General features: G+C 39.5%; 1 protein-coding gene across 4 annotated transcripts in view; it reads right to left on the bottom strand.

Annotated features, from left to right (window-relative positions):
• Positions 1 to 248: 248 nt before the first annotated feature.
• Positions 249 to 20,821, bottom strand: part of LOC132404254 (solute carrier family 2, facilitated glucose transporter member 11-like) — a 32,245-nt gene continuing 11,672 nt past the window's right edge. For 2 of the 4 annotated variants that reach the window (XM_059988376.1, XM_059988375.1), the window contains 7 exons: positions 19,618 to 19,766; positions 17,730 to 17,917; positions 8,965 to 9,075; positions 6,580 to 6,681; positions 2,927 to 3,002; positions 2,004 to 2,131; positions 584 to 1,763 (listed from right to left, as the gene is read on the bottom strand). In XM_059988376.1, coding sequence (XP_059844359.1) covers positions 1,467 to 1,763; positions 2,004 to 2,131; positions 2,927 to 3,002; positions 6,580 to 6,681; positions 8,965 to 9,075; positions 17,730 to 17,917; positions 19,618 to 19,766 — 1,051 coding nt within the window. In that variant the 3' untranslated portion in view covers positions 584 to 1,466. The other 2 variants (XM_059988377.1, XR_009515477.1) reach the window with 2 other exon arrangements.

Raw genomic sequence — 20,821 nt, 5'->3', positions numbered from 1 at the left:
GAAGTTCTTGGGCCCATTGCTGTAAGTGGAGCATAGATCACTGATGACCTTCCATCTCCATCATCCTCTGTTCTGAGCCAGTTTCTCAAAGGTGTCTGAAGATACCAGAATCAGATTTGCAAAGTGGAGATTTTTTTTTTATTATTGAACTAAATGGTTACATTTTGTTGATCATTTTGCATAATTAATGTTCTCCTCAACCAGTCCTGAAGCGACAGCTTCCTAACATCAACGTGGAAAAAATGCAAAACATTTCAATATTCATTTATTTTCTCCCATGCAAGTGAAGAAAAGCAGACATTAAAAAGAAAAAAGAGGCTAGTTGACAAAGGGTGTTACACCATGATACAATTAATACAGTTATCTGTTTTGTGCTCATGACGTTATTTTTCTCTCTTGGCTTTCAGGAACTTGCTGATGATTCTTCCAGTTGAGTCTTAAAGTTGCGCTTGTGAAATATCTGAGAAATTTCCAGAAAGGTTTTCCCTTTTGTTTCTGGCAGGAAACATCCAATGAAAATAGCTGCAAATAAGCTGAATGAAAGAAATGGCATATAGCAGAAACTGCCCAGACCTTCCTGAAAGACAGTAAGACAGAGTCAGTGCCCTTTGGTAGTGTACTGTTTAAATGCATTTGCCATTACATATTTGACTTGCAATGTCCATACTTTCAACTAATCTTAAACACAAGAGATTCCACAATGCTGGAAATCTGGAGCAACACACACAAAATGCTGGAGGAACTCACCAGGTTAGGTGGCATCTACAGCATAGAGAGGAATAACGGGTCAACGTTTCAGGCCGAGACTATTTATTCCTTTCTATCGATGTTTCCTAAGTTTCTCTAGCATTTTGTGTGTTACATATCTAATCTTGTTCCACATCTCCTAAAGATAATTGGTTTGAAATGTTTATGTTTTTCACTTTCCGTGGATGCTGCCTGACGTGCTGAGATCTTGGAACACTCTGTTTATTTTTTCATATTTCATGTTATTCTTCAAGTGCAACTTCAAAGTTCTTGCCTGGACCCTCAGCAGAAGCTGATAGAGCTTCCAGTACAACACTCGCAAGTTGGTTGACCTCGGCTTATAGTTGAGTGGAAGCTGACATGTCAACTGTGATTTACTCCATATGGTCTACAGGTGATGAAATTGAACTGGCTGCCACTTCCATGCTGGAAGATGTGGCTCTGAATTCTACACAACACCATGTACATGCTAGGATCTGGACTCTGTCCACATTTACACTGCAGTCCTGCTTTATAGCATTGTGCATACTCATCTGTGGTCTATTTCTTCAGTCTCAAAAGTCCTCTATGGTAGGACTTTTGTGTAGCTCTGCCCTCTTGCAAAGCCTGAGCTAACCTTTCTGTTGTTATGGCTTCTGACCTGCTGATGGCTGGAGACTGTGTGTGCCAGTCCCACTGCCAGACAAGTCTCTACAATATGCAAGATCCCTGTATTTCAACTAGTGACTAAGAGTGTGACACTGGGTGACCAGTTGCCAGTGACTGGGTGAGTCTTCAATAGAATGGCAACTGGGTGAGTCTTCAATGGAATGGTGACTGGGTGAGTCTTCAATAGAATGGTGACTGGGTGAGTCTTCAATGGAATGGTGACTGGGTGAGTCTTCAATACAATGGTGACTGGGTGAGTCTTCAATAGAATGGTGACTGGGTGAATCTTCAATGGAATGGTGACTGGGTGAATCTTCAATCCTCCAGAGTGTGTGTGGGAAGGTGGAAGGTGCAGATTTAAACTGTGCCTATGGGTAGTAAGAACAGAACTAAGGAGAGGTGGACATCATTAAAGCATGTCACTTCAGCAAAACTTCCAACAGAGTGAATCAATAATACAGCTCACAAAGTACAAGATAGAAAAAATTCAAATTAGTGAATAATTATATGCAAGAAACTTCCAAAAAGGACATGTGCTGCAACCTAGAATATTTAACAAAATCTCTATAGTTTGTGCCAGAAAATTCAATTGCATTCAGGAAACTTACAACAAGAAATGGAAAAGCCAGACCAACTATAATGAGGTTTATCCAGAACAGGGAGCCAATGATCATGTAGGCGGCTGGCCGTGCAGTCTGGTCAAAGATTTCCATCGGGATGACTGCAGACACACCAGCTAAGATATGGAAAAGAAAAAGAATTTACAAGTTGAGTGGAACTAAAATACATGATATTGAAATATAGTGAAACATTCTTCATGGATAGTCAACGGGGAAGAGTACACCTTGCAAACTATATTTTTACAACTGAACGTACTGTATGTATATTGGACGTGGAACTGCATCAAATGGGGCAAGGACAGCATTATAGTTGTGAAGTAAAGTGGGTTGGAATGGCAGATGCAATATGAGGATGTCTCTAACCCTGGGTTCTACTGGAATATGGGAGTCTAGTGAAAATAAGCAAGTCCACTTGGGGCTACACAACTGAAAAACCCATTTTCCACACATGTTTAACTTCCAACTGCTCCATGCCCCTCCTGTTTCTGGGAAGTTCAAAGCACCTGTTTCACTTTTCTTAGGCACTTCTCATCCCTCCAGCTGACATGAAGTTCAACAATGTCCCTTGGTGATCTGGCTATTCCCGTTTATATCTTTCTTGAACCATTCATTTTATTTCTACCCCATTTTAGGCATCTAATCTTTTGCCATCTTCACTATTATAGTTTAATTCCTTTCATGCTATATCTTTACCCTTGTTTAGAGCTTGTCTTACTTACTGTTATGATGAAGATCATCAAGTAGAAACATTAATTCTGTTTCTCGGTCACTTTCTCTCCACAGACGCTGCCTGACCCAGTGAATACTCCCAGCATTTTTTAGCTTCTACATCAGATATTTTGTAATTGCCTTGTTCTCTTTTGATTTTGTTTCTCTCTGTGTAAGATAAAAAGTTTAATAGCAATAATAACCTGGGCCAATTCCAAAGCCTAAGATCGATGCAAAGATACAGGCCATGCTGAGGAACGGCGCCCAGCTGATCTTGTCCTAGGTCAGTAAAGAGGGAGAATCGATTAGACAGGTAAGGCACAGTACTCTTCCAAATTGTGACATCTTGTCAAGATTAGTAAGGCTAATTTGATACTCATCTCGCAATTCAAAAGTCATGCTTTACTTGTCACTTCATGTCAAAACGGCAAACCAGAGCTCTACGTTGCAGCATAGTCCATTATTCCTCCCAATCGAAACATACATGGTTGCAGATTTTTAACCTCAATGTAAATTGGCTAACTAATATATATTGTATCTTGTATGTCTCACTTAAATCAATCCAGCAACTCAAGCACAACATCTTCCACTGAGAACAAATCACAAACCTGGCCTTGGATCTGATTGTTCCTCAGGGTGGATTATAAAAGTTTATGCTATGCTCAGCACTATACAAGTCCATCAATATTTTGGTCTGTCAATGCCCACTTTTACACACAGCAATAACTGTCTGCATTTATGTATTTAACACTTCACTGGGGCCATTATGAAACAGAAAAAGTTGACTACAAATGATCGAAGGAAGTATTAAGGCAGGTGATGAAATCTTTGGTCAAAGAGCATCTTGATGGATGGCAGAAAGAAACAGAAGATTTGAGGAGCTTATTTCATATAAAGAACATCATTTAATATAAATACCAGTAGTGGAAAAGTTAAATCCAGAGCTGAGCTAACAGGCTGAATTAAAGGATCCCCAATTTCCAAGAGATTTACAGGACTGTGAAAGGTTAAAGATAGAGGGGAACTCAAGGTCATGTAGGGATTTCAAAGTAAGGATGAAAATTTTAGAATGTATATAAGGCTTAACTTGGTGCTGGTGCATGTCAGTACCAAGAGCAATGGATGGGTGGCACAGTGGGAGTAACAATATTGGCATGGTGTTTTTTTAATGACCTTAGAGAATAGAAGAATAAAGGTCAGTCAGGATTATATTGTAATAATAGAGCCTACAATTCACTATACTTTAATGAGAGTTTTATCAGCAGCTTAAAGTAAATTAGGCAGTGAAATAAAGATCAAGAATAGGCCATTCAATTTGTCACACCGATTCCTTTGAGTATTTTATCCCTTCCATTCTAGTTTTTAACTTCACTCCCCTCCCCCCACCCAATAGCTATTGTTCTGACAACCCGTAGGGAAATGTGGCCCACTTTGGGTAAAATTATTTTTGATGATCAAATAGGATTTTTAAAGGGTCGTTATTCCTTTTCAGATGTTCGGAGATTATTTAATATTATATATTCATCTTCTTTTAAAATTCCACAATGCGTCATCTCTTTGGATGCTGAAAAAGCGTTTGATCAAGTCGAATGAGACCATTCATAAGATTTTTCTTTATGCTGATGATTTACTGGTTTATATATCTAATCCTGAGGACTCTATCCCTGCCTTGCTAAAATTATTCAATGAATTTGGAGATTTTTCAGGATGTAAAATTAATTTTAATAAAAGTGAACTGTTTCCTTTAAATGAATCTGTTTCTATATATGATAATTCTCCTTTCAAAGTTATGGATTCCTTTAGATATCTAGGCATTATAATCACTAAAAAATATAAGGATCTTTATAAAGGTAATTTTGTTCCCTCAGTAGATTCTATGAAATATTTATTTAGCAGATGGAACCCACTTACGTTTTCCCTTGCTGGCCGCATCCATATAGTCAAAATGCTGATTTTACCAAAATTCTTATATTTATTTCAGAATATCCGTTTTTTTGACTAAGAAGTTTTTTGATCGAATTGATTCTATTATCTCATCTTTTATTTGGAATGATAAAAGACCAAGAATTGCTAAATGCCACTTACAAAAATTGAAAAAGGACAGAGGTCATGCTTTGCCTAATTTAAGAATGTATTACTGGGCTGTTAATGTGCAATGTATGTCCTTTTGGTTATACTGGGTTGATAAGAATGAGCGGCCAATTTGGGTACATTTGGAATTGAAAGCTGTGAAACAGTTTTATTTAACCTCGTTATTGGGAGCTGCTCTACCTATACAATTAGCTAAAGTTGCTAATTTAAATTTTATACCCTGTGATTAAGTATTCTTTACAAATTTGGCTCCAGTTCTGTAATTATTTTAAACTTAAAAACTTTAAACTTTGTAATTTAATTTATTAAAACTTTTTTAAGCCTTCTTTGAGTGATCCAATTTTTTCATTTTGAAAAACTAAAGGTATTAATTCTTTTTTTGGATCTATTTAAAGAAGATAGACTGATGTCTTTTGAACAATTAAGTTGATAAATACTCTCTTTCATATTCACACTTCTTACAATATCTTCAAGTTAGACATTTCTTACAAAAATATTTAAGTAATTTTCCTTGCATATTATAGGCCGACCTGTTGGATACTATTGAGTATGAACCCTTTGATGAAGGGTTCCATTGGAAGAATTTAAAATTTATTATTACAATGGGATAAGTGCCCTTTTCTTTAAGATTAAACAAGATTGGGAAAAGGAACTTAATCTGACTTTTATAATGGAGGACTGGATGCAGATCTTGAAGTTGGTTAACTCTTCCTCGATTTGTGTTAGCCATTCATTGATTCATTTTAAAATTGTACATCGTTTCTATTTGACGAAGGAGAGATTGTCTAAAATGAATAGTCTAAAATAAAATGCTGATAGTCATTGTGATAGATGTAAAACTGAGACAGCTACACTGACACACATGTTTTGGTCTTGTTCTATACTGGAACAGTTTTGGAAGTCAGTTTTTTCTACAATTTCTAAAGCACTTAAAATTAATTTACAACCTAACAAATGAACTGTGCTCTTTGGAATAATTCCTCAAAAATATCTGTGGTATTTCTTTGTGTGACCAACATGTTATTGCGTTTGTTACATTGACAGCTAGTAGGTCCATTCTGTTGAAGTGGAAGGATACGTTGGCTCCCACTCTGTCACAATGGTTCTCTCAAGTGACGTTATGTCTTAGTTTGGAGAAAATTAGAAGTTGAACTTTCAAACCTATGTTTGATTTTGAGAAAAGATGGGGTTCACTTGCTTATTATTACCATTTGAGTTAATTGATAGATTTCCTCCACGATCTAATTGTACATTTTGGTATAATTTTTCTTGCTGGCAGTTTGATGTTTATCTTTAGAAGCTTTTTGTATGATGCATGGTTCCGGGGTTGAACACCTAATGGGTTCTTTTCTTTTTCCCATTTTTTTCTTGCTTCAATAGGGTTTTTTTTTTCTTCTCTTTTTTTTTGTGTCACCGTATTTTTCAATCCTTAATATTGTTTTGTTTCTCTTTTGATACATTGTAAGTGTTACTTACTTCAATGTACACTTGTTATTTTGGATAATAATAATAATAATAATAATAATAATAAGATTTGAAAAGGAAAGGAAATGTGGCCCATTGATAGGTTGGAGTTTTAACCTATCATCCAAGAGCACAAAATTGAGCAAAGGTTCCCATAGTTGGGAATTCTTAAAACATGACCTTCATATGTATATGAACACACCAGATAAATGTGTTCCAGTTAGTGGAAACTTAACAGGAAAACAGTTGAAATGCAACATGACTTGTCCCTTTTACCAGTGTGGAAGAAGCTATGACATACCTGAAGAGTCAAGGAGATGGTGAACAATATTCCGCAAGTAGCCATCAGACTATAACCTCCCATAAGCAGCACCTTGCGTCCAGTCCGGTCAATGAACAGATTCTAACGGAGGAAAATTAATGTTGTCATTGGTTGCTGCTTGAACTGATCACCCTTCGAAGGCTTACCATGCAGATCAAGGCATCAGTGTGCAATGCACGAGGGGATCTGAAGAGCACAGAACTACAGTTACAGTAAAAGTTTTCATAATTCAGAGGATTGACAGGAACTACTTAAAGCTCTTTAAAAGTTGTTTTTCTAGTGTTTCCAGTTGCAACAGCCAGAGATTGGAGAGAAAGAGTCATCAGTATTTTGGCAGGCACAGTTCGAAGATGCGATATGGAATAAACAGGACAATCCTTGAGGATTCATGTGCATGTATCTCTGATATGTGACATTTCTACAACTGTACCACGGAGAGCATACTGACTAGTTACATCTCCGGTTTAGCATGGAAGCCCTGGTAAAAAAAACTGCAGAGGGTTGTGAACTCAGCCAACATGGCACTTGCCTCCCCACCATCGAGGGTATCTCCAATAGCGATGCCTCAGGATCCTCACCATCCAGGACCTGTCCTCTTCTCATTGCTATCATGAGGGAAAAGGGTCTGGAAGGAGTCTGAGATAAACACTCAATGTTACAGGAACAGTTTCTTTCCAGCTGCCATCAGATTTCTAAACAGACTATGAACACATACCCCATTTTCGGTTTCAATAGATACATTTAATGTCAGAGAAATGTATGCAATATACATCCTGAAATTCTTTCTCCTCGCAAACATCCACGAAAACAGAGGAGTGCCCCGTACTTCCATATTTATTTTTTTAAATATTTCTTATTATAACTTATTGTTTTTTATCTATTGCACTATACTGCTGCCAGAAAACACCAAATTTCATGGAATATGTGAATGATAATAAAGCTGATTCAGATTCTAAGGTATTAGGATATATTAAATGGATATTTTCTTCATGGATCTTAGTAAGGTATTTGAGAAGGTCCCTCATGGACGCTCATCCAGAAGATTGAGATATGTAGGATAAATGAAAATATTTAAAGAGGAGTTAATAAAACATACAAGATCTTAGGCTTTGTCATACATGAACAAGGCAAAGTTCTTCAGAAACAGAATACCATACTGATGCTGAAAATCCAAAATAAAAGCAGAAAATGTTGAAAATACTCAACAGGTTTTAGGAGAGGAAGAAGCAGCTTCGTAATTGTTCAAATTGAAATGAGGGAAGACAGAAATCAACCAAGTTTGTTGAAGAGAAAGGTGGACGCTAATGAAGTGAATATCTGTTATAAGCTGGAAAGCAAGAGAGACAGAACAGCACGAGTCACGAAATAAATCCCATCGACCTCCACTCTCTACCTTCTATGGGCAAGCTGATCCTAAATTTGAGGGACAGAACAAATAAAGTGGCGAGTGGGGATGTTAAAGGCTTGTTAATTCTAGAAGATGTGTCTGGAGAGACCTCTTTCTGCCTTATTTGGGAGAGTGAGAGAGCCAGTGGTATGTCGAATGCCGGGTGAACAATGTAGTCTTTGGGGTAACTACAAGTCTGTGTCTTTCCTGTTGCTTTGCTCACGCTTGAGTGCCGGGTGCCGATGCTTTTTTTTTCCTGGTGGGGGGGGGGGGGATTGTTCTTGCTGCCGCTTATGCGCGGGAGGGAGGGTAGTGGGAGGGAGGAACTTTTGTGGTTCTACCATTTAACTGTCATTCATTCTTTGGGGCACTCCTCTGTTTTTGGGGATGTCTGTGAAAAGAAGCATTTCAGGATGTATGGTGTATACATTTTTCTGACATTAATGTACCTTTGAAACCTTTGGAAGTGGATTTGTAAGAAGAAGTGAGTGAAAATAGCCATTTGTTTCAGTTGATCAGAGGAATTTCTAAGCCATTATGTTTCACTTAGTAGGAAATATTGTCTTCCTTCAAGGCATAGTGCCATGTACAGGCTGGGTTGTCAGACTCATAATTGCTCTAGTGGTCTCCAAATTAGGTATTTTGATGTATAATATTTAATCTGCTCAGGTCTCTAGTATATTTTAAAATATTTTATCCAGCCCATGTTGATGTTATCCAGCATGTATCTCACCTCTGCACTATCTTTAAGCAGCATGAATCAACCTGTGTATAATTTTAGTGACAGGGAGAATCAATGACTTATGTAAATTCAGAGGACACTGTGGAAAGATGGCAGAACAGCCAACACTGGTGCAACTCAGTCCTGCGATTAAAGTCAAAAAAATGTGAGAGTTGGAAATTAGATTTGATGGAGATTGTCATAACCTAACAACAGAATTGTGAGGAAAATTGGTTCATAGTGAAAGAGTACGTACACTTGTCAATGAGGTAGTGAACTCACAGCACCCAGTTCCAATGGTGACATACTGGATCCTTTCATCAGGAATTCCTGCAGCACGGAACACATATACAGCGTAGTAATACATCTGTCCGAAAAAAAAAGAAATTAGACTCTGAATCCAGCAAAATATAGACTGAATAATGCATTGGACAGGCAGTAAATTCATGTAATTTAGTTTTCTTTACAAAAATACATTTATTATAAATTCAATCATGGCAATGCTATTACACAATCACATTATGAACAAAAAACAGACAGGTCATGTCTAACAGACTTAACAAACACATTCCTCTCCTCATCGAGGATGGGAACCCACATGTGCTCTTGGTGAGATGCGAACTCACAGCCTCAGCATTTCTCCATAATGTGCTGTGTGCTGATTGTGCCACTGGTAACCAATTCAGGTTGTGACAGTGAAGTGGGGGAGTCAGTTATTCCATTGTTTAACTCTACAATCTACAGCACCTAACCACTGGTTGTTTGAGTCTGTGTGAATGTTCCAGACAGTGTGACTGACCATGAAGCATTGTGAGTGCAACAACATTGTGCAGGTCCACACAGCAGCTAACCTGGAGGTTGAACGGATGTCTCAGTAAAGCATTTGGTGGGAACAGTATGAAATAAGGGTTCAAGCCTTTCAGTAACCACCATCCCCCAACCCCATTCAAGACCATATATTTTGGAGATATACCTCAAGAATGGTTGAAAAGAGATAAATATTTAATGAATATACTGTTGGTGGCTGGTAAAAAGACTCTTACTAGGAAATGGTTATCACAGGAGAGCCCAACTTTAAATGCATGGATTGAAATTACAATGGACACCTACAAAATGGAGAAGATAACAGCATCTGTTAATCATAAGCTGGAACAATTTGATTCATACAGGGAAAAATGGTTTAACTACATAATGCCTCATAGGCCTGATTTTATTCTCACAAATCAATGAATCTGTTGTAAAACAAAAAGATCACTCCCTACTTGTACATAGCTCTTTCCTTTTGCTTGTTTTTTTTTCTTTCCACTCTTTTCTATGAGTGTATACCTCAGATAAATACTTTGTGGAGATTTGTGATATATATGATTATATGATATATATGTACAATGTCAGAAATACGTCTTATGGAAATGTTTGTTTGATGATGAACTTCAATAAAAAAATACATTACTAAAAAAGATGGTGACTGTTCTCTTGCTTGCAATGTCAATCAATCTCTGTCTTGGATGTATTAAGTGTCCAAGCCTTCACAGACCTCTTGGGTGGGGAATTATGAAAGTTTAATATGTCCATTCTACTGGAAAAGGGGAATAAATGAGATGGGGCTTGGAAATACAAGATTTATAACATCTGAAAAAGACAAAATAAACACCTGTGGTACTGGGACAATAGATGTAAGTGACCATGCACCTATATATTTATCTGTTGATTTTGACCTACAACCAAAGAATACTATTTGGAAACTAAATTCAAGTCTACTCAATGATCAGTACTTTAAGGAACAAATTAAAAAAGAAATTGGTCTCTACTTAGAATTTAACGATAATGGCGAGGTTTCACCTCCCATTTTATGGGATACTCTGAAGACTGTCTTAAGAGGGAAAATTATAGTGATATCTTCATATAAGAAAAAAATAAGGAATAAAACATTAGAGGAATTACAAAATAGGCTGAAGGAACTAAAGAAAAAATACAAATTGAATTTGGCACAGGATACATTAGGGGAAATTAAAAGAATTAGGAATGAAATTAATAGTTTGGCTACGCAAGAAATCAGGAAAAATTTAATGTTTCTGAAACAGAGACATTATGAAAGTGGATCAAAATCTATGAAAATACTGGCGTGGAAACTGAAAAAAAGGATAGCAGAAAATACAATTCATAGAATTAGGGACCCAAGAACGAAAATGATAAAAAAAAAGCTAAGTGAAATTCAATAAACTTTTGAAGTGTTTTACAAAACTCTACATTCCAAAGTTCCAGGGGGAAGCATAACCCAAATTGACACCTTCTTGAATTCTCTAGATTTACCCACTTTAAGAAAAGAACAAAATAGAACGATGACTGCTGACATAACTGAAGTTGAATTAAAAGCTGCAATTAATAGGCTTAAATTAAGCAAGTCACCAGGATCAGATGGGTATATGGCAGAGTGGTACAAAGAATTTAAAAATGAGTTATTCCTGTTTTACTCCCCACACTGAACTGGGCTCTAAAAAAGGCACAAATGCCACCCAGTTGGAAGGAAGCGAAAATCTCAGCTATATGGAAAGAAGGCAAGGATAAAATAGAATGTGGCTCATTTAGAGCAATATCTGTTCTTAATGTAGATAATGGATTATTTACCTCCATCATGGCCAAACGATTAGAGGAGTTTCTACCCATACTGATATGTAACAATCAGACAGGTTTTATACGACAACACCAGACACAAGACAATATACAAAGGACACTTCACATTATGGATCATATACAAAAAAATAAAATTGAAGCAATAGTGATAAGCATGGACACTGAAAAGGTATTTGATTCAGTTAATTGGAATTTTCTTTACAGAGTTTTACATAGATTTGGTTTCCAAGACACAATTATTAAAACTATACAGACACTATATGACAACCCTACTGTTCGGATTAAAATCAATGGATATTTATCAAATAGCCTTACCCTAGAAAGGGGCATGAGACAGGGTTGTGCATGGTCACTGCTACTTTTCGTGTTATATCTAGAACCATTAGCTCAATACATCAGACAAAATGAAGATATCTGGGGAATTACTATTAAAGGGACAGAGCTTAAATTGGCTTGTTATGCGGATGACATTTTGGTCTATCTAGGGCAACCAACATACTCTTTACCTAAATTGATGCAATCCTTTGAACAATATGAACAATCAGGATAGAAGATCAACATAGATAAAACCCAATTACTTTCATATTACTATAGCCCACCAAGAGAAATTGAAAGTAGATATCCCTGGGCATGGCACACAGAGTCTATCAAATATTTAGGCATCATTATGCCAAAAGATTTGAAAAAATTATCAGAATATAATTATCAGCCTTTATATAAAAATTAAGGAAGATATGGCAAGATGGAACCTGACTCCTTTTTTCAGTCTCAGTTCAAGGATTGAGTCTATTAAAATGAATATACTGCCCAGACTGTTATATCTCTTTCAGACCCTACCAATAATCAAAATCAATTCAATGAATGGAACAGGATGTTATCAAGGTATATTTGGCAGGGTAAAAGGCCTAGAGTTTGTCTCAAAACTTTGCAATTAGCAAAGGAAAAGGGGGGATGGGGCCTACCTTCTCTTAGAGATTACTATTTTGCAGCACAGCCGAGAGCTGTGATATGTTGGTGCAACCCATCATATGACGCTCAATGGAAAAACATTGAGGAGTGGGTACTTCCCATCTCCATACAAGCAATTTTGGTTGGTAACAACTTGCAAAGATACATAAATACTATTGATAACCCATGGGTGAAATTGACTCTTAAAATATGGAAAACTACTATAAAAGAATATAATCTAGAGGGAGATATTGCAATTCTTAAATGGTGTGCATATGACTCGGATTTTACACCAAATAAATTGGATGCTAGATTTAAGGACTGGACAGCTAAAGGAATAACAGTTCTTTGCAACATAATGAAAGAAGGAACACTGTCTAGTTTTGAAATGCTTAAAGAGAAACACTAATTAGAAAAACAAGATTTTTATCAGTATTTACAGATGTGACAATATGTTAATAAGATGCTTAAAATGTAACCAAGGCAAGTACATGCTTGATAGAGCTATTTAGAAAAGCATATAATTCAGATAACGGTAGTAGAATCATTTCAAGCATGTATAAGGGACTGTCAAATCTTAAACCACATTCAACTTCATAGATTAAAACAAAATGAGGGAAGGAAGGAGGGATAATTATATCTGAGGAAGAATGGACAACAATATGGAGATATCAATGGAAGTGTACCAGTTCACAGAAATGGAGGGCGTTTGGATGGAAAAACTTGATAAGATATTTTATTACATCCTCTCAGGAATCCCATTATGATAGTAACCTCCCTGTTTGCTGGAGAAATTGTGGAAATCAAAATGCAAATCATTATTATATTTTTTGGGACTTCCCTCTTATCAAAGACTATTGGAGGGGGATACACAACGCCCTACAAGACATCTTTAAATGTGAAATACCCTTAGAGAGTAAGACCATATACTTTGGGTATAAACCTCAGGAATGGATGAAAAGAAATGAATATTTAATAAATATACTTCTGGTGGCTGGTAAAAAAAACTCTTACTAGGAAATGGTTATCACAGGAGAGCCCAACTTTAAATGCTTGGATGGACGTTACAATGGACATTTACAAAATGGAGAAGATAACAGCATCTGTTAATCATAAGCTGGAACAATTTGATTCATACTTGGAAAAATGGTTCAACTACATAATGCCTCATAGGCCTGATTTTATTCTCACAAATCAATGAATCTGTTGTAAAACAAAAAGATCACTCCCTACTTGTACATAGTTCTTTCCTTTTGCTTGTTTTTTTATTCTTTCCACTCTTTTCTATGAGTGTATACCTCAGACAAATACTTTGTGGAGATTTGTGATATATATGATTATATGATATATATGTACAATGTCTGAAATACATCTTATGGAAATGTTTGTTTGATGATGAACTTCAATAAAAAACAAATTACAAAAAAAAGGAAATACAAGATCTAGTGGTTAACTTCCTGGTTCAGTAATCCAGCAGCCTAGATGAATGACCTGTAGGCACAAATCCAGTCTTTCGGGCTGGAGAACACAGAACTATGGGGCACAGCCTGATGGAATGCCAGATAGAGGAAATGTCTTCATTCAGAGACAGGTGGATCTGTGCAATTCTCCAGCACAGAGGCAGCAGAAACAAACTCATCAAGGCACTATGTTTAACATTAAAATAGAAGAAGGTACACAGAGGGGGGCATGTGTATTGTTGTGGAGTGAGAACAGGGTGCAGATGTCTATTACCTACTCCTGCTCTTAATTACTTCATATCTGTCTTCAAATGCCATTGTAGCTGGGAAATCTAAAGCATTTACCTAAATTAATCTGGAACTAAAACCTGGAATCAGAATTGCCAAACAAGAAACTAAAGATAAGTGAGATCAGCTTTATTTGTCAAGTGTATATCGAAACATACTGTAAAATATATCTTTTCCATCAAATCAGGTCAGTGAGGATTATGCTGGGAAGCCCACAAGTGTCGCTGAGCTCCCAGCGCCATGCCCACAACTCACTAGCCCTACTTTGTACATCTCCGGAAAGTGAGAGGAAACCGGAGCACTGTAAGAGAAGTTTGTGGTCACAGGGAGAACGAACAAACTCCTCACAGCTGGTGGCAGGAACTGAACTCAGATCTTACAACAGGCCACTGTAAGAGATTGTGCTAAACACTACACTACCCTGCCATCCCAGAACTACTGGATTATCACAAAGCCAAGGGGTCATGGATACCTCATTCCCTGTTCCCACCTTCTCCCCATATTTCTTAATCCCTTTTCATATTAAACGTATTCAAGAAGTTGGATGTTTTTCATGATGATTTGTTCTCTACTACCTTGCCTGAAACTGTACTTCAGTCCCACAACAACCACAACCCCACACAACATGCTGGAGGGACCGGCAGGTCAGGAAGCATCTATGGAAATGAGTAGATAGTTGACGTTTCGGGCCGTGACCCTTTGACTCATAGATAGTGTAGCATGCTACTCAATTCAAAGATAATTTCGGATGTGGAAAGACAATCAAAGCCACAACTCAGCTCTTAAGAACTTCTGGTCTATCTTAGAGAGTTGAAGTGACAGTTTAGAAGAACCATCATCTTTGGATAAGCTGACAAGGTTTATCCATTCTTTCAAGAGGAATGAAACAGGAAGCAGTGGGTTGCTGGCTGAGTTCTATGAGGCTGCATGCCTCCAGTCTGCTGGACGTGTAGACCTCCATGTGTCCATGGCTAAGAGTATCACCTACAAAGGACGGGGAGGAAATCAGGAATGGGTGAATCACCTCACTTCAGAGATTACAAGGTTCTGTTCCAGCCATTGTCATTCGAGTCAAGTCTGTCCTTGGGCTTTGTCAGGAGTGGAGAAATTAAACAATCACCATATACCCTTCTTGAGTCCATGACACCCACTTACACCCATGTGACCAATTAACCTACTCCTGGAACGTGGGAGGAAACCATAGAACCCAGAGGAAACCCTCACGGTCACGGGGGAGAACGTACAAACTCCTTACAGACAACAGAGGGAATTGGACCCAAGTCGTGGGCGGTAGTGATTAGCATCATAGCATTACACTAATTACAATGCTACCGTGCTGCCCCCTCCCAGCAGATCGTGCAGGCCAAGCCATTGGGTATATTTAAAGCAGAGTTTGATAGGTTCTTAATTGGTAAAGGTATCAAAGGTTATGTAGAAGAGGCAGGATAATGGGGTTGAGATGGTAAATGAGTCAGCCATGGTCAAATGACAGACCAGACTCAATGTGCCCAATTGCCTAACTCTGCTTCCATGGTCTGAAGGTTCATGGAAAAAAAACATTAAACTATCAGACATAAGAGCAGAATTAGGCCATTTGGCCCATTGACTCTGCTCCACCATTTCATCATGGCTGATCCAATGCTCCTCTCAATTCCAATCTCCTGCCTTCTCCCCATATCCCTTCTCGCCCTGACCAGTCCAGAATCTATCAACCTCTGCCTTAAGAGTACGTAAAGACTTGTCCCCCACAGCCACATGTGGCAAAAAATTCCATAGATTCACTACTCTTTCACTAAAGAAATTCTTGCTCATCTCTGTTCTAAAAGAACACAGCTCTATTCTGAGGCTATGTCCTCTAGTCTTAGACTCTCCCAACATAAGGAACATCTTCTCCACATCCACTTTATCAAAGCCTTTTACAATTTGATATGTTTCGATGAGATCATCCCTCATTCTTCTGAATTCTAGTGAATACAGGCCCTAAGCCATCAAATGCTTTTCATATGACAAGCCATTCAATCCAGGAATCATTTTTGTGAACCTCCTTTGAATCCTCTTCAGTTTCAGCACATTATTTCAAAAACAAGGGGCCCAAAACTGCTCACAATACTCCAAGTGAGGCCCAAATAAAGTCTCAACATTACATCCTTGCTTTTATATTCTAGTCCTCTTGAAATGAAATGCAAAACTTAAGCGATATAAAAGAGAATCAAGGCTCTTGTGAGAATGAGGAACTGAAGGAATTAACTATTACTGGAAAATAGACTAGAAAAGCTGGTGAGCTTGGAAGCTGATAAGTCCCAAGGACCTGATGATTCACAACACAGAGTTTTTAATGAGATGGCCATGCAGATGGCCAGGCCTCTAAAACTCTAGAACTGTTCATGTGGATTGGGGGTAGCACATGTGTTCCCACTATTAAGGAAAGAAGAGAGATATAGAGAACAAAAACAGGAAACTATCAGTCTGTATATTGACAGAGATATTAACTGAGTGGCAGGTAAAGAACAGTAGGACTGAACAGAGTTAACAGGGATTTATGGAAGGGAAATAATGTTTTAGCAATCCATTGGAGTTCTTTGCAGATGTGAACATAGAACAGTACAGAAACAGGAACAGGCCATTCGGCCCACAATGTTGTGCCGAACCAGCTAAAAATCAAATCAAAAACACCCAAACACTAATCCCTCTTCTCCCTACACAATGCCCATACCCTGCACCTTCCTTACATCCACGTGTCTACCAAACATCTCTTAAAAGCCTCAAACATTTTTTCCTCTGCCTCCACACCAGACAGCACATTCCAGGTATTCACGATTCTCTGAGTAAAAAACTTACTCCTCACATCCCCCTTGAACCTACCCCCTCTCACCTTCAATGCTTGCCCTCTGGTATTGGACAGTTCAACCCTGGGAAACAGATACTCTTTGTCCACTATGCCTCTCATAATCTTGTAAACCTCTATCAGATCTACCCCCCCCCCCACCTTCTGCTGCAGAGAAAACAGCCCAAGTTTATCCAGCCTCTTGTGATAGCACGTGCCCTCTAAACCGGGCAGCATCCTGTAGTTGTGTGTCCAGAGCTGTATGATTAGAATGGATGAAGGAAGGTGCTTTGGGGCTAATGATGGAATGCAGAGACGAGGGAGAAGTAGTGTGCAGCATAGCAGCAGCCTGCTGAACTCAGGTTCAGGTTGCCTCGAGCACCAGTGCACAGTGTAGATCCTTCTGTTCAGCCCCTAAGGCCCATCCCACCGGAGTAATCCCATCAATCTCATTCCTGACCTCGGAGAGGCACGGCACAGCAGACGCTGGAACCCGAAGCTGCAAGCAAGCCGCTGGAGGAGCTCTGCGGATCTGAGGCAAAGAGGGATTGTCAATGTTTCTTGAGGCAGGGTTTTCATCTGAAGTATCGTCAGCTCCCTTCCTTCCATGGGTGCTGTTGTACCCACTGAGTTCCTCAGCAGATCATTGGTTACTCCCATCTCACTCTTTTCTCCTTGCTCTCTCTCACAATCACAGTTTTCAGCCCTTTAATTATTCTAGCCTAACTAGAGGAAATTAAGTTGCCAGCACCTCTTTAGGTTTCAGGAGGGAGCAAACTGCACACAAACAGCAGCTGAGGTGAGGGCTGTACTCATACTGCCAGAGCTTTGGGGCAGCCACACTGCAGTGACTAGCTTAATCCTACTTACAGCATCGTTGCCACATAACTGGAAGGCGCTGCCCAGCAGAAAGGTTATGATCATCTGCCACCGGACGGCTCCATCCTGGAACAGCTCCCAGATTCTCTTTGTACTTTGACCTTCAAGCACAGCCTGCTCTTCCAGCATTTCGTCCATTTCTGCGGTGATGTCGATATTACCGTGCAGCCTTTTCAGAGCTGAGAAAACAGAAAGGGTGACGCCATTGGTTACCAGATCGATAATGATTCAGCTCCTCCTTTCCACTACACTGTGACCATCTAAATCTTTAAAAATATGAAGATCTTGGTGACAAAATAAACATCTGCTGTCTGAAGTGAGTTCATTAGGAGGCAACCCCCTTGAAAACCCCTGTACGAATGAACATTACGATCCACAGCAGAGCAAGCTATTGGGATTGTGTGGGGTGGTGGGGGGTGGGGGGGGGTTGGTGGAGAAGGACTCACACTAGATTATTGAGAGAATAAATCAGATTTATGGATGTCTGTTTCAGATTCAGATATATTTATCACTTGTACAGTGAAATGTGTCATTTGCATTGACAACCAACAGACCTAGGGATGTGCAGGTTGCAGCCCTAAGTATGGCCACACATTCCAGCGTCAACATAGCATGTCTACAATGTTCAACAGAACAACACAGAGCACAACAAGCAACAAAACAAGCCCCTTTCCTACCTCCCACTCACCCACCCACACGGACTGTTCCACTCTAGCGGAGGACTCGAGTCTCCAGACTTCAGCCATCAGGCATTGAATTCTGGACTTCCAATTGACCTATGGGCTCGATCTTTAGCATTGGCCCCTGGACAAGCCAATGATGAAACTCAAACTCTGGGCACACTGATCGCCTCGCCCTTGTGCCTCCTGCTCACACCGACATCCACTCCCATAGATCTACGACATTCCGACATCCACAGATGTCCAATGCTCCGGCAGAGAACGCAGAGACACAGGATGTTCTTCACCTCGCATCCACGTTCCTGGCCTTCTGGCCAATGCGGATTATTATTTAAAATGCCCGCATTTCTCTAAGTATGAGCTCTTCATGCAGCCTAGAGGCAGGGTGAAGAATGCTTTGTCAATGTTCAGTGGAGTCGGGAACTGTTAGGTGCCTGGAACTGGAGATGGTTCCTTGATTGCCATTACTGTGTCATAAGTCGTATTATTGAAGCTCTCTGTTCAAAGTGAGATAGCCACGTTTCACTTCGTTGTGCTAGGTACTAACCAGCTGCTCTCCGTAAGGAGTTTGTGTGTTCTTCCCACGGGCAGCGTGGCTTTCATCTGACTGCTCCAGTTTTCTCCCACAGTCCAAAGACATAGCACTTGGTTGGTTATTTGCTCATTGTAAATTGTGCTGTGACTAGGGTTAAATCAGGGGTTGCTGGGTGGCGTCTGTCTTTCAATTAATAAATAAATAAAAATGATTTACAAATTCTCAAGATTCCCAAGCCTTCGTATAACAAAGGCAAAATCTTCACTTTGAGAGCGCTGAACTCAACTCTTCCATGCAGCAAAAACAAAAGGAACTCCACTCCCTCCAGCCGGGTACGTCCAAAGCCAGGGAATGGAAATGGTGAATCCCCAGAATCGTGACAGCAGCGGCTACAGTGAGTGTCCTCAGCACCTGAAGGATGTGATGAGGACAGAGGAAGGAGAAAAGGAGAGAGTGGATAGGAGAGGAGGGTGAAGGAAAGTGTAGTGAGCACAGATGGAGGAATGGAACGTGAATGGGGAACCCACTGATGGAAAAGAGAAAGTGAGAATGCTTTTCCATTCACTTGAGAACATTAACTGCCTCTGGGTCTATTAATGTCTTTTCCCTCTTGCCTTCCCACAGTCAACAAGAAGAATTACCTGCCTCCCTAGGCACCGCTTACCCTTCATGCAGGAGTTCTTATCTTTCCGGTCGATGAGCAGATACCTGGGACTCTCCGGGCACCATGGAAGCATGGCGAGCTGGATCAGGGCTGGTACGGCACAGGATGCCAGCAGCAGGGGCCACCATTCATCCGAGCCCAAAATCTCTCTGCAAGTCACATCACAACACACATTCACTTGTGTTCACCTTTTGAATTGTGTGTATACTGAGACGGAACAACAGCGGAACGCTGTTCCTGCGACTGTTCCTCAGTTGCCAGAGATTTACTTAAAAATGTATATTGGATCTGAACGGTATAAATGACCCAAACAATATTACTTCATGCTTTGACAATAATCATTAAAGTCTCCCTATTGCCTACCTCTTGCGCTACTATGAACTTCTCTGTTTTTTTGCACAAATGCTTTGCACACTCTTTTCTTCATGTCTTGAATAGTTATGTACTATTGTCTGAATCCCTGTGCCTGTGATTCTGCTACAAACAGGTTTCCCACTGTAATTGTAATCCCACCATACCTGTGCATGTGAAAATAAACTTGACTCAACTTGACAGTTTGGCCTTCAATACCTGGTATCAAGGAGAGGGTGTAGTTAAGCTCCAGATACCATGACGATATGATGCGACTTGGGATAAATGTAGGGTACTTTCCTTCGTTAATGTCACCATATAAATGCTGGCAAATTATTGTTGGTGGGACAGATGATTACATTGAGGATTATGGGTCCATGTGAGGAGGAGACTGGGTTATTTAGGATAATGAAAGAGCAGATTATTATTTGAATGGTAAAAAAAAGGGACTTGAGAGTGCTTGTGCATGAATCACAAAAGGTGGGTTAATGGGATGTTGGCCTTCATTGTCAGAGGGATTGAATTTAAGAGCAGGGAGGTCATGCTGCAGCTGTAAGGGGTGCTGGCAAGCCCGCACCTGGAGTACTGCGTGCAATTCTGGTCTCATTACTTGAGGAAGGATATACTAACTTTGGAGGCAGTGCAGAGGAGGTTCACCAGGTTGATTCCAGAGATGAGGGGGTTAGACTATGAGGAGAGATTGAGTCGCCTGGGACTGTACTCACTGGAATTCAGAGGAATGAGAGGAGATCTTATAGAAATATATAAAATGATGAAAGGAATAGATAGATAGAGGTAGGAAAGTTGTTTCCACTGGTAGGTGAGACTAGAACTAGGGGACATAGCCTCAAGA

This window comes from Hypanus sabinus, chromosome 13 (genome assembly GCF_030144855.1).
Source record: "Hypanus sabinus isolate sHypSab1 chromosome 13, sHypSab1.hap1, whole genome shotgun sequence".
Lineage (NCBI taxonomy): Eukaryota > Metazoa > Chordata > Chondrichthyes > Myliobatiformes > Dasyatidae > Hypanus > Hypanus sabinus.
This window is presented reverse-complemented; position numbering and strand designations above follow the sequence as displayed.